General features: G+C 52.4%; 4 protein-coding genes across 5 annotated transcripts; 2 read left to right on the top strand and 2 right to left on the bottom strand.

Annotated features, from left to right (window-relative positions):
• Positions 1–3,239: 3,239 nt before the first annotated feature.
• On the bottom strand, positions 3,240–5,318 carry HSPB2 (heat shock protein family B (small) member 2). Its single transcript, XM_009509012.2, has 2 exons — positions 5,156–5,318; positions 3,240–4,275 (listed from the first exon to the last, which is right to left on the bottom strand). Exons 1-2 carry the CDS (start codon positions 5,247–5,249, stop codon positions 3,824–3,826), a joined length of 546 nt encoding a protein of 181 aa, XP_009507307.1. The 5' UTR covers positions 5,250–5,318; the 3' UTR covers positions 3,240–3,823.
• Positions 5,319–7,213: 1,895 nt separating this feature from the next.
• On the top strand, positions 7,214–10,890 carry CRYAB (crystallin alpha B). The gene is made up of 3 exons (XM_009507778.2): positions 7,214–7,633; positions 9,219–9,341; positions 10,562–10,890. Exons 1-3 carry the CDS (start codon positions 7,436–7,438, stop codon positions 10,763–10,765), a joined length of 525 nt encoding a protein of 174 aa, XP_009506073.1. The 5' UTR covers positions 7,214–7,435; the 3' UTR covers positions 10,766–10,890.
• Positions 10,874–14,533, bottom strand: CFAP68 (cilia and flagella associated protein 68). Its single transcript, XM_064470709.1, is given in 4 exon segments — positions 10,874–12,209; positions 12,212–12,318; positions 12,551–12,555; positions 13,276–14,533. Coding segments are annotated over 4 exon segments (543 nt in total). The 5' UTR covers positions 13,497–14,533; the 3' UTR covers positions 10,874–11,999.
• Positions 14,311–18,650, top strand: FDXACB1 (ferredoxin-fold anticodon binding domain containing 1). Of its 2 annotated transcripts, XM_064470761.1 has the most exons (5): positions 14,316–14,714; positions 15,229–15,385; positions 15,525–15,728; positions 16,377–16,535; positions 17,269–18,650. In XM_064470761.1, the coding sequence occupies exons 1-5, from the start codon at positions 14,546–14,548 to the stop codon at positions 18,455–18,457; spliced, it is 1,878 nt and encodes a 625-aa protein (XP_064326831.1). In that variant the 5' UTR covers positions 14,316–14,545; the 3' UTR covers positions 18,458–18,650. The 2 variants fall into 2 exon arrangements, with proteins under 2 accessions (XP_064326833.1, XP_064326831.1); XM_064470763.1 differs by lacking the exon at positions 15,525–15,728 and having other exon boundaries at positions 14,311–14,714.
• Positions 18,651–24,149: the final 5,499 nt, after the last annotated feature.

Raw genomic sequence — 24,149 nt, 5'->3', positions numbered from 1 at the left:
AGGTCTTCAGACTGTGGCTGGTCATTCTGGGCCTGAACGACAGGTAGCTGATCTCTGGCAGCCCTAAGACAGCTGATATTCAATACTGAAAGGTAGCATGTTAATGTAGTCCTCCAGCAGAAATTGGGCTCCCCAGTTCTCTGCAGGCCTGAATGCCTCATGGTATGTTCTGACAAGTGGGTAAGTTTTAATTCACTCTTCTGGCAGACTATCTCAGGAACTTGCCCTGTTCTCCTACTCCAGCTGTACTCATGCTCTCAGCCAGGCTCAGAGCATCATTTATGATCTGCCCAAGTGCAGAGCAAGGCTTGTACCTGTCCAGAAGTGGCAGGAGGAGAAGAGTTGTGCTTTGGAAGGACCACAAGGCACAGCTGCTCTCTTAGCTGAATCCTGGATTAGCTGCACTCTGACCTGCAGAACCTGAGTCTTGCTCTGAAACAGTTCCTCAGTATGTAGCTGAAGAAATTGCACAGCTCAGCTTGCACCACAGCACCCTGGGAAGAATTTAGGATCAGATTTATGCAAGCAGATGGAGTTCAGTCCTGGTCCCAACAGGACCATGTTCTCAGGGTCCTGCAAAGACTGGGTGGTCTCAGGAGTCTGTCCCTGCTTGGGAAGTTGCAGGCTGTGTGTCTCTGGACTTGCCACAGACACTGTTGATTTAGTAAGCCAGTGTCTGTTTTGATTTCTGGGATAACTTGGGCTTTGCTGCTTTGTGGAGAAGGGGGAAAAAAAAGGCTGTGAGCCTGTTTCCCTCAGCCCCTTTCACAAATACTGGAGCTGTTGCTTTGAGCTCCATCAGAGAAACAGAAAGGCATCGAAAACATTGGCAGAGCTGGAGAGCACTTGGCTGCCACTCTGCATTCCCTCCTCAGTCTGTGTCTGCAGGGATGAAAGAGAGCATGGCTTCCAGCACTCCTGCTCAGCAAGCCGATCAGGCTGTTTTGTGCAAAGCCTGCCAGGGTGCAGAGGAACAGCCCAGTGGCTAACACCAGGCAGTGCCAGTCCCTCTCACTGCATCACTGCTCAGGGCAGCTGTCTTCATGCACTCAGGGACATCGTCTGGGTAACAAGCTGTGCAACTGGCACAGGATGAGCCTGCAAGTGCCCAGCAATAGAGAATGAACTCATTGGAAAGCAAAGACATGGCTAATAAAAGCCGGAGTGGGAACAGAACTGTGTAATGACTACTAATGCTGTGCGTTTCTATTGCAACGGTGTAAAGGTACCTCAGATATTGAAGGACTGGGAGCACACTGTTATAGGTGTGTGGTACAGGCATGCAACAAGCTGGCACTGTCTACAAAAAATGAAGGAGAGAGAGCTCTGAACTGTTTTGGGCTCTTTTGCCTTAGAATCCGTTCCCTGTGCAGCCTCAGCCCTGGCCACATGCTATTTTCAGCCCCCAGTGGCTCAGCAACCCACAGCCTTTGTGTTGCAGAATCAGAGCAGGGCCAGATGGCATTTCATGCTCTAGCGTGTGCCATGTCTGCATTGTGTGTGTATGTGCACTCCTTCAGCCAAGCACCCTTTGCCCCGTTTGCAGGACATATGCTGTCCATGCTCCCTATCCCAAATCCAGTGAAGATGTTTATCTTAGTGACAGGAGGCCTGCAGTGAGCAAGGGGACCATTGATCTTCTTACCAGCACAGAAGATGCCAGGTCAGAGACAAAGAAAATCCTTTTATAACAGCTGCTCTGAAGTGGCTGTGAGTTTGAGGAATCCTTTTATGGCAAGGGACTAAGGAAATTAGGGCAACGTCTGAGCCCACACACAGACACAGGTCTCTGCCCTCACCACAGGGATATGGGCTCAGGAACGCAGGCCTCCAGGGACATGGGATTCAGGTGACTGCTGCTGCAAACAGGATGCGGTATGTATCTGGTGAAGTGCATGAGGCTGGTGTGGTGTGCGCTGACGAGCAGAAAGAGGCTTGTACACAGGGGAGCATTTAAGGACTGGGCTGTTCCTGCCCTTACAAGCAGCTGCTTCAGGTGATTGAAAGTCACTAGCCCAGGATTATCTCTGAAATTATTATTAAAGGCTTAGAAAAAGCCTGCTGTAAAGGTGATTTTTATTTTGACAGTGTCTGAATACTTACTGGCAGCAGTTTATGGTCCTACTTCATGACTAAGGACATCCCTCAGCAGTACAGACTGTGAATGTGGGTATCTGATCTGCAGCAGGAGGTGAGGTGAGGCTTAGCCATCCTCCTGCTTGCTCACATGAGGCTGGCAGGCAGTGCTGCTCTTATTTTGACTCTGATCCTCATTGCTGTCAGGGCCCCTGAGAAGTAGGAAACAGCTGCACAGTGGTTCACTCTGGTCTGGATCCCACTTTGCCTGGCAAGGGTGAAAGAGCAGCCTTATACAAGTGTTTCAGCAACCGAGGAGGTACACTGCATGGGATAGACTCCTAAGCAGGGTGTTTCTGGCCCTATGTATTCATGGAGGCAGAGTGCAGTAGCCTGCAGGTCACATCCCAGCAGGGAGAGGGAGAAGCTCTGTCCACAGGGACCTTGGAACCTCCTGTCTCTTCTGTGGGAGGGCTGCACTGAGGCATGCCAGAGACCCCCATATTTGGCCAGTGACACAGCATTTTGGCTGCTTTAATTGGCTCTGACAAGACAAGGATTGCAACTGGCACCTGCTAAGCCCTCAGGGCCATCCGAGGCAGCAGCTGCCACTGACAGCAGCACATACGATCTCTGGCCCAACATCACAAGACTATGGAGACATTTCTCATGTAGCTGGTAGCATCATGGTGTCTGCAAAAAGGGCAAATTCAACCCCTCTGTAACTCTACAGAGAGTGCTGGGATACCAGCAAGGCACTTGGGATCTGAGCAGAGCCTTTCCCTTCAGCATTTTGAGGTTCACTTCCCTCACGAGGGCTGAAAAGGTCTGTGTGTGAACAAGCCTTATATCCCATAAACTAGAGGGCTGAAGCAAGCAGGCTGTGCCTTGGCATTTGTTTAATTGGGCTGACTCCAGCTCCATGTCTGGAAATGCATAGTGAGCCTCCAAGAGCCCATGACTCTACATCTCTTCTCCTTGAGGCTACTGCCCACTGTGGGCTCCCTACAACAGCAAGAAACTCCAGCTGCATCTGAGCCAGGAGGGCCAACCACAGAGGTCTCCCTGGCTGCCCCATTGACAGAGTCCTTCCAAGTCCCCACTCATGCCATTTCCACAGATGTGAACTCAGTGTGAACCCTCCACTGCTCTGCTCCCCACATCTGGAGCAGCTAAGGCACTGTCCATCGTTCCTGCTGCAGAGTAGCTTGGCCAGAAGCAACACGAATCCAAGGCAAACAATAGAAGATAAGAGGCAGATTTATTCCTCTTTCCACCTCAGAGCTGCAGGCACTTTTACAGACCAATAAGCACCTTCCATCTCCACAAAGGTCAGCCACCAGCTCAGAAGTGAGGCACTGGGATCATCTCTTCCCTCTTCCCAGTACCCTCTGGGCTAGAGCACAGCAGCTGTTTAAAAGCCTACTGTGACACAGCCTCACAGTTTAGGGTAAGAGTGACCCTTGCCATTTGGGGTGAGTGAAGAGCACTCTGCGTGGTGCTCAATGAGCACCTGACCTAGGAGAAAACTTGCATTACAGTCCCTCACACTAACTCTTTAGTCCCCCTCTTTTTTCAGTTCCAGGTCCCTTTTTCCAGCCATCAGCTTTAATAAGCCAAAGTCTGGCATATATATGGCTGCCTCACAGCCCTGTTGAACACTGATGGTGAGAAATAAGGGTCTGGCACAGTGGATTCCCCATCCCTGTCCCCCCGCCCTCCCTGCTCAAGCCCAGATCTGGGACCTTTAGGACTCTTCCTTCCCTTTTCCTTCCTCAGACTGTTCTTCTTTCCCCACTGGCTGCTCCTCTTGGGTTATCTTCACCTCGTTGACTCTGGCCTTCACCTCCTTCCCTGTCCGGGGTGCCACAATACTTAAGATGCCATCGTGGGACAACGTGGCTCTCACCAGCAAGGGATCGACATCCAGAGGGAGGATGTAGGTCCTGGTGAACTCTCGGGAGATGAAGCCATGGCGATCAGCCTTCTGTGGATGCTGCCCCATCACCTCCAACAGGTTGTCTACAGTGCGGACAGTGAGCTCATCCGGCAGGAAGTGACAGACATCCAGGAACACCTGGAATTTGTGCTCATTGAGGCTGATCTCAGAGGTGCCTCGATCCAGCTGCTTATTGATCCGAGGCCTGATGTAGTAGCCATGGTACAGGGCAGGGGCTAAAATCTCACATGGGGACACACCTGAAAATGAGACTCAGTGAGGAGTGTGTGGTTTTCAGGGCAAGAGTTGGATAAGGATGGTTGGTAGCAGAAAGGGGAGGGTGACAGGAGGAGGCTGTGACCTGGCAAACACCTTGGTTTTGCCACCACATCAGTACAATATGGATGGAGTCTCTTGCAGTTCTTACCTTTGTGTCTCCAAAACACGTACAGACCCAGATGCTCGCTAGCCGCTGCCTCCCACCACACAGCTAGCAGCTGCCAGCAAGCCAAGGGCTGGCATCCAGCTTTTGCATGTCTGCTGGGGGGACAGGGAGGGAATGGTAGGTGCACTGGGTGCTCTGCAGTGCAAAGCCCACAGCCAGGGATGGGCATGGAAAATGCTGATGGTGAAGAAACTGCCCTGAAGAACTAAAGGCCTTTTGTGTGCCATTGTCCAGGGGGCTTTCCTTGGAGCTTTTTGCCTTTTCATGCTGTTGTGCTGGTGCTGAATGGTTCTGCTGCTGCCCACATTCCTTCCCCTCCACCAGCCACTGCCCGGCTTTGTGCTGAATACCCCAGCTCAGCTTTTCTCCACTGCCCCCGGCTGCAAAAACTCCCCCCTTGGCGCATTTTGCTCCATGTTTGCACAGCATATGCATGAATGCCAGACCACTGGGGGCATGAGGGAGGGACAGGAGAGACAGCAGTAGGCATGGACGGAGGAAGTGAACCTGAAGAGAGAGACCCTGGCTATTCCCTGGATATTACCCCCTGATTTGACCTGGGTTCTTATGCTCAGAATTCCTTGGCTCCAGCTTTCCTGGCCTGCTCTGGAGCTCAGTCGCGCCAGGGGGACTCCACCAGCCCTCCTGCACCAGAGGAGAGAAAGGTGCTGGGGGGATCCCATCTCCTTTCTTACCTTCTCCAAAGTTCTGGTCGTAGATCTTGCTAGGGTTGGCAAACTCGTACTCCGAGCTCATGGGGTAGGCATGGGGGACAGTCCGTGCAGCCATAGCGTGTCTGGGAAGGGGATCTTCCAAGCACTCACTGCCTCTGAGAGTGAAGGCTGCAGATTGCAAGGTTTTAATTGGGCGAATTCCACAGGGAGGAGTGTGTGATAAAAAGATGGACCAAAATAGCCACGGACACAGGCCCCAGGATGCCTCGCCAGGGTGACGAGGGAAGCTTCTCACTGCATTCCAGCAGGGAGTGCAGGCACTGCCTGCAGTCAGGGACACCTCGGGAAAATACCACACCTTCTCCCAGCCTCGGAGATCCTTTCCTCAAGCAGGGGGTGCAGGAGGCAAATGGGTAGCCAAACAGAGCAGGGAGGCACAGATGTGAGCCGAGGACAGCTGAAGTAGGAGAAAGCAGGACAGACCCCACGCTCTGCTGCCTGTGGTGCCCCCAAAGGCAAGGGCCATCAAGAAGGTTCATTGAAAGCAGGCTCAAGGAGTCCCTGACACTGTGGACTGGTCCTGAAGCACCCCATGGGGACAGGACAGTAGCTAATGCTGGCTGGTGCTTGATTAGGTGATGCAAAGTCACGTGAAGTCACTATCACATCTATCATCCCACTGTGAGCTTAGGGCCCAAATCATCCCCTCCCGTGCCCTACACAAAGGAGCTTGATTTTCCCAGAAGGTGAGTGGACGATGCAAGCCTTTTGTTCCTGTGAGTGGTGAAGTGCTTCAGGTAGTTAAGCAGGGCTAGACAGAATCCAGATCCCACTACTGACACCTCCACATCCCAAACTGTGCTGCTGCAAGCCGGCTGTCGAGGCTGTCCCCTCGACAGGGCTTTGGCACAATGTAATGAGACCGGGAGAAATGCCTGTGCCAGAGATCATGAGTTAAACAGGGATCTGAAACTGGCAAAGGTCCAGTTTTATTGGGGGGGGGGGGGCGGGTGGTGGGGGAGGAGGGAAGTAGTGCCCAGTTAAGCTCCTTGTACCCTGAAACGAGAGATTTCCTTGACTCTGTGTCCCTGTAGTATGAGAGAGCAGGTGCACTGCTGTTGATGTAATGGGGAATTAGAGAAGGTATTTATGGCCTGAGCTTTCACAGAAAATTCTGCTCCCTATTCTTGCAGGCAAGCTGAGAGGAAGAGCATCAGACCCTTTTGCCAGGGTCTGGTGGTGCTAGCAGTAAGAATGATGTGCCTCTGAGCCAGTAATTATATTTAAGTTCTGAGCTCTCAGAGGCAGAGACTAGCTCTTGCCCTTTAAGGACAGTTGCTAGGCTGAACCCATTCCCATGATGTAAGTTCACAGGTGAGGCAAGAATTAAAATAAATGTGTGAATTAAGATGTATTGGGAGCGTAATTACAGGAAATCAGCTTAATGCAGGGGCACAGGAAGACAGAGGTAGCCTGCATCCCTGAGAAGGCACGTTGCAGTGGAGCACCATGGAGGCCATTGACATGCCGGTTTTATCTCTGCTCACAGCCCTCTGGGGTACTCTGGGCTCTTCTGCTCTCTCCAGCAAAGTGGTTTCTGTAGTGGGCAAAGGACGAGAGGTGTTGGGCTGAAGCACGTTGGAGAAATTGTCCTTCATTCGCGCACACACCAATGGGTGTGCGCTAAGGCAGCGAGGCTTACTGGCCTGCAGAGAGCCGCACTGCCAGGGGCACCTCAGCAAAGACCACCTGGAATCTTGCCTGCCCTCTGACTAAAGCAGGCCTGTGGCTTCCTTTGCCTTAAGGAGAGGCAAAGGAAGTCTCTAGTCTCTTCCTAGACTGGTGGGTGATGTGGAGAGCTGAAGTCTCAGTGCTGGCAGTGGGAACAACAGCCCCTTGTCATTTTCCCTGTGAGCCAAAGATAGGAGCTGCATTGATCCTGCTGGCATCCAAAGCAGCTGGGAACATCCGCCAAGCCTGCCTTGGACTGTGCAGATAAACAGCACGTGGGGAGTGGGGCGGGTGGCTGGGCAGTTTGGCTTCTTGCTGCCCCATTAGACTCCTTTTCTTCTTCTCCCCTTCCCCCTCCTCCTCAGCAGCATGTTTAAATCCCCCAGACAGCTACTGGGCACCGATGAAGGGACCAGCCCAGGAGTGGGACAATAAAATCCCTGACACCACTGTTCAAGAGGCCTCAGGCGGGGGGGAAGGCCAGGCCAGCTGCATGGGTATAAAGCTGTCCCCTGCTCCCGGCACAGCACTGCAGTACAGTTGTTTGCCAGGCTCCTCCAGCGCACTCCAATGGATATCACCATTCATAACCCCCTGATCCGCAGACCCCTGTTGTCTTGGTTGGCACCGAGTCGTATCTTTGACCAGATTTTCGGAGAGCACCTGCAGGAGTCAGAGCTGCTCCCTGTTTCCCCCAGCCTCAGTCCCTTCCTGATGAGATCCCCCATTCTTCGGATGCCCAGTTGGCTAGAGACGGGACTCTCTGAGGTAATCTTCCCTTCTTAATGCTCTTTGTTATTGCTGTGTGCACATCCTGATGGGTCTGGAACTGGAGACCCATGAGAGCTGAGAGCTTGGAAGCTGCTTGTAGGTGGTTATTAGGAAAAGGCTGGGGAAAAGGGTGCTGTGTTTGTGCCTCTGTTCCTCTGCATTGGGCAAGAACCTCTGCATGTTCTGCTAATCATTTGTGGCTGAAAGCAAGTATCGCCATAGTGCTAGGAATAGAGGCAAACTGAGCTGTGTGTGGGAAATGACTGACAGAAGAAAGGAGGAAGCCTAATTTCCCTGTCTTCTCTGCAAAACTTTCAATCCCGCTCCGTCTTGAGAAGCAAACAGCACAGGGCAGTGGGCAAGGGTAGCAGGATCCTCATGTGTAGGAGCTCATGGTTGCCAAGGAAAAAGGGGCCTATTTTAATGAGTCACCGCTGAGGAGAGCAGCATTTTATGTAAGATACAGGACCCAGAGGGTCATGAAGCAGCCATCTGCTTGCTTCAGTGGCTGAGCCAAGAGGCACGCAGTTCAGACAACCTTACCTGTTCTGTGAGTCAACTGTCTTATTTACAAGTAACTTGTAGTGCTATTCTAAGCCAAAGGAGTGAGAGGAAAGTCTTTTTTTTAATCTTTGCATAACTTTTCCCTTGATTTAGTGACCTGGGTCTGAGTGTCTACTGAAGCAGCCATAATAAGCACCACAGATAACAACATCTGACTATCTCAGTGGAAAAACCTTCACAAATAATCTAGAAGGAAAAGGAAGCACTTAGACTCCCAGGTCAAACTGTGGAAACCAGTAAGCCTAGACCTGGCACAAAGGCTGCCTCCACATCCCAGAGCAGAGCTCCAGGAGGCTCACATGATTGCTGACTACGAATGCAGCAGGAAGGCACAGACAGCCAGTTCATATAGCTAAGTCCCACAAACATGTCCAAGACAGGCATAAAATGCAAAATCAACCTCAGGAAGCAGCAAAAAGCAGTATTTGTTAGGGGCAATAAAGTGTTAAATGGAAGGGAAGGAGGTGAGACTACCAGCAGGTTACTCAGAGTTTCAGCAGAAGTCCTCCTGCTCAGAAAACAGAGGTGAGCAGTGAGGCAGTACTGCTTGCCAGTGACACATTATTTTGGTTACTAAAGAGTGACAATGCAGGGGAAAGCCTCAGAGCCAGCAGATGAGTTGCCGTCAGCTGCACAATCAGGGTTCCTTTTGCTTGAAAGACTTTGCAAAATCCAGTCATGGAAACTGGAAACTTCCAGACATTCTGTAAAAATAATTGGATATGAAACCTGTAGGCCAACAAAAGAGTCAGTTTTATCAAAGTCAGATTAAGAGAATCTCGTCCTCACACCCAAGGAAAACATTTATCCCATGTGATCAAGAGAAAGCGTTCACATTTTACATACTGTAGTGATGGGCATTAATGTAACAGGCCAGCAAGGCAAAAAGCCACCCAGATCAGAATCCCATGAACAAATGAAGGTTAGACAGTTTGAGTCTTGAACTGCTGTTTCTGAAAGCCTTTTTAAGCTGAAACCCTCACCTGCTCTTTTCTGAAGTCACCTCCTTGTTTTGCAGATGCGACTGGAGAAGGACAAATTTTCTGTGAATCTTGATGTGAAGCATTTCTCCCCTGAGGAGCTAAAAGTGAAGGTGCTTGGGGACATGATAGAAATTCACGGGAAACACGAGGAGCGCCAGGTACTTCTACTTTAACTGTGCAACTGATAGAGTCAGTGTGAACTTCCTCATCTGTGGTTAAACAAGGAAACTGCAAAACAATCCACTCCTGTGCTCATCTCTAAATCTTCTAATGTTTTTTATCAGCCAATCCTAATGGAAGATGCTCTGTGCAACCCCCCAGCTGATTCCAGACTGGGCAGCAACAGAGTGGAGATTTATTGCTGATATTACATGAACTGTGAACTGAACTGGAAAATCATCTTTGAAATGGGCATTTCTGGTCCTCCCTCTTTCTGGGAAGAGATGAGGAATGCAGGGAGGCATTCAACTAACAACGTACATAGCTACATAAGCTAACAATGTACTGTAATGATTAAACCACATAATGAATCAGTGCATTCCTCTGTTCCACTACCATGAGGCTACCTCTTCCTGAAAAAGGCCCATCTATCAGTATGCAATCCTTAACGGCTGTGTTCTGCTGTCAGTCACCCCACTGCTTTCTGGCTCTGGAGACCTGTGTGGCAGCTGGGCAGAGAGAAGTCAACAGCCAAGTCAAAAGCCAAGTCCAAAGCTGTATGTTACAGGGTTTGCCAGCCCCCATCTCCCTCCTCCCATCCCCACCCCCCACCTCCTTGCCAGAAGCAAACAAATCTGCATGATAAAGTAGCTATGTCACTGGAATTGTCAGCTCTAAGAGCTTCTGGCAGCACAGGTCTGTCAGTCAGGAAATACAGCATTATCTGTAGCTGGTGGAAGCCTGTAATCCTGACACAGCTTCCACAGTTGTTTTTTTTTTTTTGCTAAGAAAGTAATCAAGTACTATAGCAGAGATCAGCTCATTAGAAAGCTGCATATTACAAGAGCTCTGGAGACCCTCAGGAACAGGCGTGGTTGGCACTGCATGTAGGTCTAGCTGCTGCATCTTAGGAATGACAGCACACCACTGTGCAATGAAGCCAGTCCCTGGCTGGCGTAAGAGCTGCAACATAAAGCTTCCTCCTGCAAACAGTGTACCTACAGGCACCTGCAGCCTAGGCAGAGCACTGTCTCACTTTGCCCAGTCTTGGCTCTTTAAAAAGGGCATCTCATAATAAAAACTCTTTTAACTTTCTGAAAAGTTTTCCTTTGAGAGCTGGAGCTTCCGCATCTCAGACTTAATGCAAAGGGCCCGTGGTTTAGGTGGAACTGTGTGAACATTTCTAATCCGGGCTGTGCCTTCTCTTCTCCTTTTGAAGGATGAGCATGGCTTTATTGCCCGGGAGTTCAACAGGAAATACAGGATTCCAGATGATGTGGACCCTCTGACCATAACCTCATCACTCTCTCTGGATGGTGTCCTGACAGTGAGCGCACCGAGGAAACAAAGTGACATCCCTGAGCGCACTATCCCTATCACCCATGAAGAGAAGCCTGCCATTGCAGGAGCTCAAAGGAAGTAGGCTGCTATTTAGTCACCCTGGGGGGCCATTCAAGAGCACATTTCATCAGATGCCACCTATACTGAATGGCTATTCTTATTATTTATGCTAAGTAAGTTTACTAACAAATAAAACATGAATAAGCAGTTTGTATTTTTTTGTTTCGAGCACTGAGTACAAGAGAAGTGTTGAGTCAAGAAAGCTGTGTAAGGTTGCTGTGCAGGGAAACATAACTGGCATCATTCTTGCTTACAGCCTGAGTGGCAGATGTGTCCAAGAGAGCTTGTCTTGGTGTTCAGAAACACTTTGCTAGTTTCCTTTCGTGTGCTCTAATGTTTTGCAAACATCTAATTGCATGAGCCTTTACCTTCAGCGTTGCCAGAGGATTTCAATGTTTCACAAGCAACAGAAAAGTTTTTCCAGTGGAGATTAGACTGGTAAAACAACTACATGACAATCGAAACCCATTCAAAGTGTGACTATTAGATAACAACTAAATAGAAGTCAACTGTATCTTAAATCTCTAGAATGACTCATGTTATGGAGAAGCATGAAAGTGCTGTAACCAATTCAGAGCAGTTGCAGATAGCTGCAGTAACATAGATATATCCAGAGAGGAGAAAAATGTCCTGCTCTCGTGGTGCAAATCACACCACTTTGAAAGTCAGTGGTCAGTGCCCTTCAAACAGTAAACAGGATCTGACATCTACACTATTAATCTGATTTATGCGAACACTGTTAAGCAGTACAAAACACTACTAAGTTCTTCTCAGGTGTCATGATCTGCTTAGCACCTCTCTTCAAAGGGATATGAGCATAAAGGAAAGTCTATATTACTGGAACTGAATTTCTAAAATTCATCTCCAAAAAGGACAGAATGCCAAAGATCTGTCACACAAATCATCAGACTCAGTTATGACCTAGCCTATTTTCTATGTTCCTTATACCTGCTAAGAAAATATTATATTAGAAGGGATCAGCTTAAATCTCAAATGAACCGAGAGGGCATCCTTCTTCCATGGCTTTAAGTGAGAAAAATAAAATGAGCACTCAGTGATGTGAGGTCATTATCAAATACCCAAATCCCACCTAATTGTCAAGGTCTACTGTTTCCTATTAGCTGGTTCTAATAAGATCTTCCAGTTAAGGTGTTAGTTGGGCTTGACTGACAAGGGACAGAGTGACTGGTGACTTGCAGTCACCTCTGCACACAAAACAAATGACAGAAACACACACAGGTTACAAACAATACAGCTTAGAAAGCGGGAAGAACGTTTTTTCGCATGATGCTACATTTTGTGTGACTGATCTTTTTGCTTGAAGGATATCCTTGTAGCACTGCTAGCAGACAGGCTTCCTGTTTTTCTGAAGGCATAGTCTGCAGATTCTCTCCATCTCTGTGCTTTTCCTGCATCCTTCTCGTTCCTTCTCTGAGTGTTGGACACAAGCAAAGAAAATGCTGCCATATGGAGACCTGTAGTCTATGGTGTAGCAGGACTGAGCAGTTGGGTTGAAGGAAGGAGGTTCCAACTCAGGGTGGTGGCTCATAAATCAATGAGGTTCTCATTCAAATCCTTAAAGAATAAACACAAAAAAACCTTGAGGAATTAAGTGCAAAATAGCAAGAATATATCCAGAAAGTGCAACTGTGGGAAATCTTTTCTATAGAGCAGAGTTTTGTTAGGCTCAAACTCAGGGGAAGAAATGGGAATTTTGAGTGAAAGCTCCTTGGGGATAAACATGATTAGGTTTGCTAGACAAGAACACTTGAAATGCAAATACTACTCCCTGTATGACTCGAAATACCTGTTCTGTGGTGGCACAGGAGCACAACTCAACAATGAGAAAACGACAGAAAACAATTCTGTCATCACTAAGCACAAATGTAATTCAGAAGCTCCTCTTCAGCTACCCTACAGATCCAACAGACTCTGTTTCAGTTCTGTGCACATACTTTTTATTATTTGATGATTTCCCTTGTTGAAGTCTCAAGAGTAAGCTGTTTCAAAACAGTGAGTATGCTGAAAAGAAAAACTCACATTTAGCATGGCTAAATATAAGTAAAAAACTGTAACATTTTATATCTTACAGGAAGACCAAAGTATCTGCAATTGCACTGCTATATTCAAATCAGTCTAACCTAAGATCACAAAGCTTTGGTGATGACTTTTGATTCACCATCTGAACAGCAAAGGAAAGAGCTGCACTGGGGCAACTGTTAGAAGGAGTAAGACTGAGTTTGAACAAAAAAGCATGCCTCACATCTTTACTCCTGTAGTGGGACTGTTGTAGGGCACTCAGATAAAAGGGTGCTGGCTGTTGCCTTTCTGCATTTTTAAAAAACAGTAGAAAAGATTAGGAGCAGGGCTGCAGACAGGGAAGCTACTCATGGGAGGCTTAGCTCTGATGTATTCATAGCTGGGGATGGAAAGAATAATGCCCTGAGTGCATGACAAATTAAATGACCAGTGGTCATCTCAGCTGAGATTTGCTATATCCACAATAAGGAAAAGCACAAGGACTTACCTGGGAAGAAAGTGGCTTGCCCTGCACAGTTCTGTGCATAATCGTACTGCACTTCATTCCAGTTTGCCATATGGGTTTTCACTGAGTGATCATTTTTATTGGCGGTGCACCTCCAGCCGTACTGGGAAGATTTAGAAGTGCTGGCCCAGTCTATCCACAGTTCCCGATGGCCAGCAGCATGCATTAAGAAGCCATGGAGGGAGTCGTACAAACACATCTTGGACATGATCTGGCAATAGAAATCAACAACACCCTAGGATCAGGCTGGATCTCAATAGCAGGTAATATGACATGGAAAGTTGTCCCTTGCACCTCCCTGGTGATGGGAGAGGGACCTCCTATACTTCCATGTGACAGAGGGCATCAGAGAATTGTGTTCCTTCCTGATGTTAAAGGAGAAGCCACAGCCTGAGCGTTCACACACCAGTGAGTCGCACGCACACCACCTGAGACTTTAACTGCTAGGACGGGAGTCCCTTCACAGTGGGCAGCTCCACTGAGCTGACAGGTGCCCCTTTTTGACTCCTCGGTCACACACACTCACTCTTGGATGCTTTTTCTCCTCTCAGGCTCAACCCTAGGTTTCCCTGAAGCAGAATCTCAACACGACATATGCCAGATGAATTTATTGAGTGGCACAGTGGTAAAGAGCAGCTCGAGTTGGGTGTCTCCGGAGAGGGACCCTGAACAAAGAAAACCCTGGGCAATGATACCCTTACAATCTAAGTTCCCCTCCCCTCACATGATGGTTTGGTTCAATAGTGATATTTGAGTCTGGGGTCTTCTTGTTCCTTATTGGATGCTTTCTCTGTCTCCAGGTGGTACATTCCTTTTCTTATCTTAATGGATGCAGCTTCTGCTGATGGTTGTGGCTATTTATCGAACATATATAATGGTATTCATGTTCCTTTCACACGTGACAGCCGAAACCCATTGGAAGCGTGACTACTTTAAGCCTTCCGCTGTCATTACCCATGTCACCCCTCTGAAACACCGTCCTCGCCCCGTGCAGCAGCGGAGGGCACACAGTGGAACAGCCGACGGTGACAGGAAAGCACGGCTACTCTCTCTCAAGCCCTAACTTGCAGCCGTGGGGCTGCCGCCGCCCCGCGCAGAGGGTCCGTCGGGGGGAGCTGCTGCCGCCAAAGCAGCGGGGGGGCCGCGGCCTGACGCCACCAAGAGGCCACGAGCGCATCAGCGGCACACCGGCCGGCGGCCACGTCATGACGGAGCGCCGGCGGCCCGCCAGCGCCGGCCGCGGGGCCGCCCGCCGCGATGGGCCCGGCGCGCCGCGTCCTGCTGCTCGGGGAGGGCAACTTCTCCTTCGCGGCCTCCCTCTGCGGGGCCGCAGGGACACACGTCGTGGCCACTTGCTACGAGAGCGAAGAGGAGGTGTCGGGGTGGGGGCGAGCCGCCGAGAGCATCCGGCGGCTGCGGGACAGAGGTGGGTCGGCGGCGGCGGGGCTCGGAGGGAGGGGGGCCGGTACCGGGGCCCCTCGGGCAAAGCGGCGTGGGAGGCCGGGACGGGGAGAGAAACGGTGTCGCTTTTCTCGTAAGGGCCGGAGCACGGCTCTAGCGCGGCGTGCCTTCCTTGCACCGGCGACGCGGCGCTGCCGTGCCTCCGTGGGAGCCGCCCGGTCACTTCGCAGCGCCTCACCGCTCCAGGCGTCTCGGAAAACCCGCTTTTGCCACGAGGAATTGGATTTGTCCACGAGGCGAAATCAAATACCCTAAAATCTAATCAGGCTGAAACAAGTAGCCGGTTAGCAGAAGTCTCTGCAAGAAGCAAAGGGAGCCTAGGCTTTCTGTGTTTTCTAATGTGCATGAGTGGGAAGATGCCTGGCAGCTGCTGCTCTGATACATTAAAAAATGGACTAGAGGCCTTTAATTGCTACCATGCTTTAAATTTTTTCCATAACGATAAACACCAGGGTCTTGTTTGTCATTTACTTTTGAAGGAGCTGAGGTTGTGTTTTCTGTGGACTGCACCAAGCTGAAGGACTATTTTTTACCAGAAAAACCAGAATTTGATTGTATTTATTTCAACTTCCCTCACTGTGGGAGAAAGGCTGGGGTAGTGAAGAACAGAGAGCTTCTTGCCTGCTTTTTCCGTAGGTGAGTAAACTGGGAGTAGTTCTCTGCTAATTGACTGCGGTGGTACACATTTCTAGCTGTGTTACTGGTGTTTTTCTGGGACTATGAACTTTCTGGGTGTGCTAACAGGATTTTTGTTGTTGCCTGTCTTTCCTTCCAGCTCTGCAGAAGTGCTGACAGAGGAGGGGGAGGTCCATGTGGCTCTTTGCAATGGACAGGGTGGGACCCCTGCTGATCAGCCAAGGAGAGAATGGCACAACAGCTGGCAGATAGTGGCTGTGGCAGCAGGAGCTGGATTTATCTTGAGTAATGTTCATCCTTTTAAAGCAGAGACTATCCATGGATATAAGTGTACAGGCTACAGGTAACCATCATGTGGCAAAACTGAAAAGCTGGTGTTTGTGCTTGTGTAATGCCTAGCACTAGTTCTTTCAGTATATTGTTTGTTGGAGAGAGGAACTCCCTTTAATTTTCCTTAAAATAGCTGTAGTTCTTTTTCACCTCTAAGCAGAATAGCCAAGATAAAAATGCAAGCTTCTTGACAAATTGCCCTCTAAAAAATAAGATTATCTTAGGATTTTAAAGGTCAAAAGGGTCCGTTTGAGAATACATGTCAATCTTGGCCTAAAGGCAGCAGGAGGACTGCTGTATGTATGTGTATCTGCTTAGCAGACAATCACAGAATCACAGCATGGTTGATGTTGGCAGGGACCTCCAGCAACCATCTAGTCCTACCCCAGAGCTTAAAGCAGAGCCAGCTAGAGCAAGTCGCTCACAGCCACATTCAGTCTCCAGGGATGGAGACTGTACAGCCTTTCTGTGCAACCTGTTCCAACGTTGGACCACCTACCCAGTAAAAATATGGTAGTGTTGCATTTTTGTCACCTTGTTAAAAGGCCTGGGATTCAACAAGGAGTGTGTTAGTGTTACACAGAGTTATCTAATGCTTGATTGTGACACGCTAAATACAGGAAATGATCGGTAACTTTGCTCTGCTTTTGTGTATTGTCAGGAGTCAAGATAAACCTTTCTGTGTAGAGGGTGCTTTAAACCACATTTTCACACGAAGCATGCCGCTTCCACGTTTCAAACCTATGATCTGTGAGATAGAACTGGAAAGCCGAAAAGTTTCTTTCCATGTACCACAAGTACTTGTGGATAAAATTAATAGGTAAGTTGTATAATTAGTTTCTGTTTGGCAATAACACACACTCCTGCTCTTGGTGGGAATGACCAGGGCAGGTGTCAGATAAAATGGAGTTGCTTCCCTTGCCCTCCTCTCCCCTTTAAAGAATTACCTGCTCCATTTCTTATTCAAGTCTGCTTCATGTTGGCTTGTGGTTATGGCCTACTTAAAAACAAGACTACAAAACAAAATGAAACGTGGTTGAGACGAAACTGCTGTATACTTGAACGCACAAATAAAGAAGAAAACTTTAATCTGTTTTATTGTACTGTGGAAAGAATTCAGGAGCTGACTTGGTGTCTGCTAATACCACAGTGCTAAGGCCAGCTAGGATAAAAATGCTACCCTCTTAGGCGAACAGTTGCATACTTCAGAGGCTATCCAGGGCTAGCATAATTTGAACCATTTCTGTAGTTTGGTAATGCCTGTGCTGAGTAGAAATGGAGGTGTTGACTGTTAAGTCCCATTCCTTTTTTACCAGTAAAAGCACAGTTAATTCTTGATTGCAATCTGGAGACATACACCACTGTCCTGAAAATGTTTTAGCTACTACAACACCTTTGATGAAAGCCGTGGCTTGTTCGGGTAGTTAGTAGAAACCAACTTAGTATGTGTGATTGTTTTGGCTAAATTGCTGCACTCAAATTATGATCACAGGAAGGCATTTCAAGGAAATCTGTTTAGTGGTGTCTGTAATTTGCACTTTTATTTTTCACAGGGGTTTCCTAGAACTAAATTCAAATCATCCAGTACAGACTGTAAAGGAGAAGCTCACTGAAGAGCTCAGCCAAGCCTTTCCATCACAAAACACTGACTACTGCCTTTCTCTGCTCCACCAAGGTCACCTCAACGGTGTTTGTCACTCAAATATCTTTTGGATCATTCTGAGCGCAGAGGAGACTCCAAGCACGGAAGAAATGTCTAGTGGACTGGCAAATGCAGTTTTATTTTCCCATGTTGATTTTTGCAGGAACACAGATAAGAATGGCTGGGAGAATGTACAACAGGGATGCCACATTTCAAAACAGTGTTATCTTAGACCTTCCCTTCTACCTTACGCTCAGGCCATAATACAAAAAGGAGCCTTTCTCCCGGGGACGCTTCATGTTCTTTCTGGCCCAGTTTTCAGGAAGTGTCTTATTGGTCCTTACTCCATGCCTGTTTTTCATGAGATGGTTTTTGTATGTGCCGTTAACAGGGGTACAGAGAACAGCTGTATCCAGATATTGGTGAATAACATTAAAACCAGCATACATTCTCTCCACCAGACTGTTTCTGGCTCTAAAGTGAACATCAATCTTCAGGAAGCAATGAGCTTTGAAACAACTGAGCTAAATGACTTTGCTGCTTTTGAATCTCAGCTTAGTAAAATTCAGTACTTCATCTGTATGGAGACAGGTACTTCAGGCTCCTGTGAGAAGGACTCCTGTGTGGGAATTATAAGGACAGCTCATTACGAACTGTTAAGCAGTGAGTTGGTTGTTGTCTTTGTGTCACTGAATCTTGACCTCCTAGTCATGCTGATCTGTGGAATAACTGACTGGCGAATGCTCTGGACATCAGACACACGGTTCCTTTGTCAATTTCCTAGAGGAGAGTTAAAGCTTTTCAAGAGTTTTTCTCTCTATCCACCTTCCTATGTGCATGATGTCAGCTTTTGGGTTCCTGATGGAGGACAATTTGATGAAGTTGCTTTTCACACCATTGCTAGGCGGGTGTCAGGTGAAATGGTCATATCCATCCAGTTAATTGACAGTTTCCAGCAATTGGAGACTGGACAGAAGAGCCTCTGCTACAGGCTGACCTTTCAGTCCTGTGACAAGGCACTGAGCCGTCAGGAGGTGGCAGAGATGCAGCTGCTCTTTCGGAAGGAAATAAACCAACGCTTGGGTGTAACCCTTCGGTAGCGCGTTCTATGTTGTTTTCAGGTGCTCGAGCAGCATCTGCGCTTGTTGCCGGTCTGGAAAACGTGACCTACATCTTGTTGGACCTAACACTGTGTGTTATTGCAGTGCCTCTTACAAACGCAGCGCGGACTTGCAAGTACCTGCACGCGTTCTAAATGTGGAAATTCCTGTTAATGAAGACCTTCGTCCTCTGCGTGTGTGTAATGAAACCTCATTTTAAAAAGCGGAGCCTTTCTTTGCTAGGTTCCTGTGAGACCGGACTGGATCTCCTGACTGATGCCAATTCACTTTTCCTATTCTTGCTTGTGTTTGCCCAGCGCCTTGTACCGGTAGTGATTGTACCGAGTGCACCGAAAGAGGGAGGATCTTGCTGTTTCCAAAGGGTTTTGTGTGTTGTGTACAGTTTGAGTGCTGAAAACCCTCTGCGCAGGCGCTCAGTCCCTCTGGGAGGACGGTGAGCGCTGGGCTGCCGGTGCAGGCATGCACTGGGTAGGGCCCCAGCCGCGTGCACCGGCAGACTATTTTCTGAGTAGCAATACAGGCGGTGATCACAAACGGTAACGCTGTTACTAGGTTCCACGGGACACTAACTCATCCTAAAAGATAGCTGTACCACCAGTAGTGCATGAATAGCTACAGCAGGCGTAACTGCCGCCAGAGAACTCCAGTAACAGACCGAGTTACTGGAAGCTGTAGGATTGCACTGGGGAAAGGTAGCAATAGCACGGCAGATACTCCTAGGCCTTTCTTTTAACAGATGTTGCAGACTGCAAGACCTGAGGCCTTTGCCGACGCCAGCGGCTCCCAGATCGCGCTGGGTAACTCACGGCCGCGCGCCGGGACTGCGCCGCCGGCCGGCGCGTGCAGACGGTCCCCGCTGCGGGGCGGGCGACGGGGCGCGCGGGCTGCAGGGACGCGTGACGCTCCCGCGGGCGGCGCGCGGGGGTCGGGGCGCGGGCGGGCGGGAGCGGCCGTCGCGCGCTGCTGTCGCCGACGGTGGCAGGCGGCTGTGAGGGGGCGCGCGGCCGTCTGAGGGGACGGGGAGCGGGACCCGCCTGGTGAAGGGGCGGGCGGGCGGGCGGGGGCCGGCGCCGCCTTCTGGGGAGGGTCCGCGGTCGCCTCGGGGCGGGCGGGGGTCGCCCATCGCCTTCGGGGGAGCGTCCGCGGTCGCCTCGGGGCGGGCGGGGGTCGCCCATCGCCTTCGGGGGAGCGTCCGCGGTCGCCTCGGGGCGGGCGGGGGTCGCCCATCGCCTTCGGGGGAGCGTCCGCGGTCGCCTCGGGGCGGGCAGGGGCCGGCGCCGCCTTCTGGGGAGGGTCCGCGGTCGCCTCGGGGCGGGCGGGGGTCGCCCATCGCCTGCGGGGGAGCGTCCGCGGTCGCCTCGGGGCGGGCGGGGGTCGCCCATCGCCTTCGGGGGAGCGTCCGCGGCCGCCTCGGGGCGGGCGGGGGTCGCCCATCGCCTTCGGGGGAGCGTCCGCGGTCGCCTCGGGGCGGGCAGGGGCCGGCGCCGCCCTCGGGGGAGCGTCCGCGGTCGCCTCGGGGCGGGCGGGGGTCGCCCATCGCCTTCTGGGGAGGGTCCGCGATCGACTCGGGGCGGGCGGGGGTCGCCCATCGCCTTCTGGGGGTCTGGGAGCGCCGTGGCTCCGGCGCCAGCCCGGGGAAGCGCGGTCAGCCATCGCCGCAGGGCGTGCGGGGGTCCTGCCCCTGCCGGGAGCAGCCAGGAGCCCGGAGCAGCAGAGGGTCCCTCCCACTCGTGAGCCCCGGAGCACCAATTCGGTGAGAAAAGCCGATCTGCAAGCCTTTTTTGGGGGGAGAGGGAGGGAGCAGAGCGTCGGGGCTACGGGGTAGGGGCGGGAGGACGGCCGGGGCTCGGGTGGTGCTGTGGCGAGCTCCCTCCGGGGGCCGGCGTCCCTCTTGGTCCTGACCGCGAACTCCTGCCTTGGCAGCAGCTGGTGGAGCAGACGGAGGAGGCATCATCCATCGTGTGGCACTGCGGGGCAAGAGCAAGCGAGAAGAGGAGCGGAGGAAGCCCGGGAGGCTGAAGTTGGAGGAATGAGAAAGGCACTCTGGGCAAAGGCACCTCCCTCTCACTGGGACTGTGGTCACATTAGGGCATTACCAGCACCTTTGGACTTCAGCGACCTCCCTGTAACCAGGGCTTGGGTCTTTGCTTTTGCTGGCCTTTTGCCACATTGCCCCATGCTTAGGCTGCCTGGAGAGAGTGGTGACCCTGTAAGGAGGGTGAGAGCCAGCGTCTCTGCACCTCGGGGGGGGGAAGTGGAGCTCCTGAACTGTTAGGGGGTGGTGGGTGGTGTGCTGCAGCCAGGATGGCCAGCCTGTAAGTCAGGTGCAGGTCAGAGCCTTGGGCTCCGTGGGGCTTGTGGGGAGCGAGTGCCGAGCCGAGGGGGACCGCCCGTAAGTAGGGCTGTGCATGTCCCCTGTGCTCAGCGGGAGGTGCTGGGAGGGACCCCCTGTAAGCAGGCGGGTGTCCCTGGCCCCGGCCTGTCAGAGGCATGGGGCTGAGATGTGTGGGGCTGGGCGTGCCCTGCCCTAGCCCTCTTCCTCTCTGCTCCCAGCCCCAGGAGCAGCTTGGAAGAGAGAGGAGCACCAGGGAAGGCGGGAGGCTGGGGGGAAGGGGCCCCCTCCGGGTATTGCATAGTGCCTGTGAGTAGGGCCCAGCTCCTGCCCAGGCAGCCCTGGCATTGGGAAGCCCTTTTAAAGCCTTGAGCTGGGCCATTGCCCCGGAAGCGGGGCTGGGGTCTCTGATCTTTGGCCTCCCTCCAGGCCGCGGGGAACCATGGTGGTGAGAAAGGTGGGTCTAAGATGGCTGAGCCTGGGGGGGTAGAAGGTAGGAGGGAGGAAGGGTGGCTGGGGGTCAGGGAGTTCTGTGGGGACCTCCCTCCGGGGACTGGCACCCTTCTGTCCTCCCGGCGGAGGACCTGGTGCTTGACTGTGCCCTTGTTCCTTGGGAGCAGCTCCTGGAGAAGAAACACAAGGCATCGTGTGGAACGGCGAGGCGAGAGTGAGCGAGAAGAGGAGTGGCGGGCTGAAGTGGGGGAAAGAGAAAGGTGCTCTGAGCAAAGGGATCTCCCTGTCACGGGGACTGTGGTCACACAAAAGCATTGCCAGCACCTTTGGTGTCCTGGCTAGCTTTGCGCTGGGCGACCTCCCTGTAACCAGGGCTCAGGTCTTTGGCCTTTTTCCATGGTGCCCCACGCCCGGAGGGAGTGGCGACCCTGTAAGGAGGGTGAGCGCCACCGCCTCCGCGCCCGAGGGGGAAATGGAGCTCGCTGGACCCCAAGCCCACCCTGTAAGCAGGGGAGGGCCATATTCCCACCCCACCTCCTCCAGCCCCGGCAGTGGCTTTCTGCCTGCCGGCGGCCTGGCCAGCGTGACCCCCCAGAGTCGGGGTGTGTCACGGCATTTGCCCCTCGGCCACCCGTGAAGCCCCTTGGCACGTTGAGGCCCCCCCCCCCCCTCGGCCTCCGTGCAGCCCGGGGGGCAGGTCTGAGGCTCTCCTCTCCTGCTCGGGGGTAGGGATGGCTCCCCAGACATTGGCTGCACAGAGCTCACGCTCTCTCTTCCGGGAAGTTCTGGTTTTCCCTGTCCGAGTCCGTGTCTGTGTCTGTGTCTGCATCCATGTGAGTGAGCGAGTGAATGAGCTTCTTGTTTAGGCCCTTGTTAAAAGTGCTGCAGCGTACTTAGCTTCAACTTCCCGGGAGGGAAAGAAGGGCTCTGTGCAGCAACAGGGGGGTCCCCTCTGAGCCCGCGAGCGGAGGGGGAGTCCAGGCTTGCCCCTTTCCCTTCTCTCTAAGGACGGAGTGAAGCCGCTTAGTCGTAGCGCGGGCAAGGCGACCAGCCTGTAGTCAGGTCCTGGGTCTCTGCCTGCGTGGCTGCCTGTCCTGCTGGCGAGCTGCCAGCGTGCCAGCCCCGAGCCGTGGAGCCCTCTGTCCTGTCCCCAGGAGCAGCCCGACCCCCCTGTAAGCAGGGCTGGGGAGGCTGCTTTAGCCAGCCACCAGGAACAAGCCCTCCCTCGCCCTTTAGAGGGTGCAGGTTGAGGGAGAGCTGTGCCCGAGGGCGCAGTCGCGCCTTTGGCGCTGCTTTTGGAAGTTGCGTCTTCTTAACACAGAATTGGAAAAGATTCTAAAAATCTAGGGAACGGCATCGAGCCAGGTACCTCCCCCAGACTCATAAAAACCATCCCAGACGCGCCAAGGATGCTCTTGTGTGACTGCAGCCCCCGTGGCAGGGAGGTCCCTTTGCCCAGAGCACCTTTCTCTTTCCCCTTCTTCAGCCCGCCGCCCCTCCTCTTGCTTGCTCTTGCCCTGCAGTTCCACACACAATGGATGCCTCTTTCTTTCCTTCTTTCTTCTCCAGGAGCTGTTGCCAAGGGAGGAGGGCGCAGTCAAGCGCCAGCTCCTCCGCCTGGGGGACAGAGTGGTGCCGGTCCCCGGAGGGACCTCCCCGCAGCGCTTCCTGACCCCCGGCCATCCTTCTCCCCGCGCCCCCTGCCTCCCCCGGCTCAGCCATCTTAGACCCGCTTTTCTCACCCTTGGGCACTGTGGTGCCCGGCAGCCTGGAGGCTTAAAGGGCAGAGGCCCCAGCCCTGCTTCTGGGGTGGTGGCCCAGCTCAGGGCAATAAAAGGGCTTCCCAGTGCTAGGGCTGCCTGGGCAGGACCTGGGCCCTGCTTGCAGGCACATCCCCGATGCCCGGAACGGGCCCCTTCCCCCCAGCCTCCCGCCTTCCCTGGTGCTTCTCTCTCTCCCAAGCTGCTTTTGGGGCTGAGGGCAGAAGGAAAGGGGACCAGGGCACGGCAGGGCAGGGCAGGGCAGGGCAGGGCATCACAGCAGATTTAGGGTGGCAAGCACCACTTGCAGGCCCCAAACACCAGCCACTTTCCAACCAGCTGCTCCGCACTGAAGCAGCAGCTTCTCTCAAGTGATGAGGAACCCACCTCAGGAAGTTTTTCCGCCCAAGCCCCCAAAACCTCACAGGAAAAGCCCTTGCCAAAGTCACCAACCACCGCTGCTGATTCACCTGCCTCCAGGGCAGAAAGTGCCCAGCACTCTTGATAGTGCTCAGCTGGCAGCCTGCGTGGGGTGACCGCCCCGTTAGCGGGGTGTGGGTCAGGGTGCCCCTGAATCAGAGAGAAGGAGCCTCCGTGGGCCTTTGGGACCAGGGCCGCCCTGTAAGCCGGGGCCCGGCCAGTGCCCTGGAGTCCCGGGCGCTTTGCAGTCCAGGCAGCGGCTCGAGCCCCCTGTAAGCAGGGGCGCAGCCTCTTTGGCCGCCGCCTTGCGTGCCCAGCTTGCTTTGCCCGGGGTGCCCGCCTCCGAGCCCAGCTCCAGCACCGGCCAGAACTCCACAGGTGGCAGCGGTGATGCCCAGGGGAGCACCAATTCGGTGAGAAAAGCCAATCGGATCAGTGATGTTTTTGTGGGGGGTGGGAGGATGGCCTGGGACCGGGTGGTGCTGTGTGGAGCCCTCTCAGTGTCCCCCTCTCCTCTAGGTGGAGGAGCAGCAGTTTCTCAGTCCTGACAGCGTCCTCCTGCCTTTGCAGCAGCTGCTGGTGGAGAAGGAAGAAGAGGCACCCATTGTGTGTGGAAGGAACTGCAAGGCAAGAGGAAGTGAGAGGAAGAGCAGCAGCAGGCTGAAGAAGGAGCAAAAGAAAGGTACTCCTGGGAAGGGGATCTCTG

This window comes from Phalacrocorax carbo, chromosome 21, assembly GCF_963921805.1.
Source record: "Phalacrocorax carbo chromosome 21, bPhaCar2.1, whole genome shotgun sequence".
Lineage (NCBI taxonomy): Eukaryota > Metazoa > Chordata > Aves > Suliformes > Phalacrocoracidae > Phalacrocorax > Phalacrocorax carbo.
Note: the sequence above shows the minus strand (reverse complement) of the source record. Positions and strands in the feature narration are given on the sequence as shown.

Bases quoted from the DNA above. Each gene is read 5' to 3' on its own strand.
- CRYAB (XM_009507778.2), top strand. From the start codon at position 7,436: ATGGATATCACCATTCATAACCCCCTGATCCGCAGACCCCTGTTGTCT. The intron at 7,634-9,218 runs GTAATCTTCCCT...CTTGTTTTGCAG, and splicing joins TAGAGACGGGACTCTCTGAG to ATGCGACTGGAGAAGGACAA. The intron at 9,342-10,561 runs GTACTTCTACTT...CTCCTTTTGAAG, and splicing joins GGAAACACGAGGAGCGCCAG to GATGAGCATGGCTTTATTGC.
- FDXACB1 (XM_064470761.1), top strand. From the start codon at position 14,546: ATGGGCCCGGCGCGCCGCGTCCTGCTGCTCGGGGAGGGCAACTTCTCC. The intron at 15,729-16,376 runs GTAACCATCATG...GTGTATTGTCAG, and splicing joins TATAAGTGTACAGGCTACAG to GAGTCAAGATAAACCTTTCT. The intron at 16,536-17,268 runs GTAAGTTGTATA...TATTTTTCACAG, and splicing joins CTTGTGGATAAAATTAATAG to GGGTTTCCTAGAACTAAATT.
- HSPB2 (XM_009509012.2), bottom strand. From the start codon at position 5,249: ATGGCTGCACGGACTGTCCCCCATGCCTACCCCATGAGCTCGGAGTAC. The intron at 4,276-5,155 runs GTAAGAAAGGAG...TCTCATTTTCAG, and splicing joins CGACCAGAACTTTGGAGAAG to GTGTGTCCCCATGTGAGATT.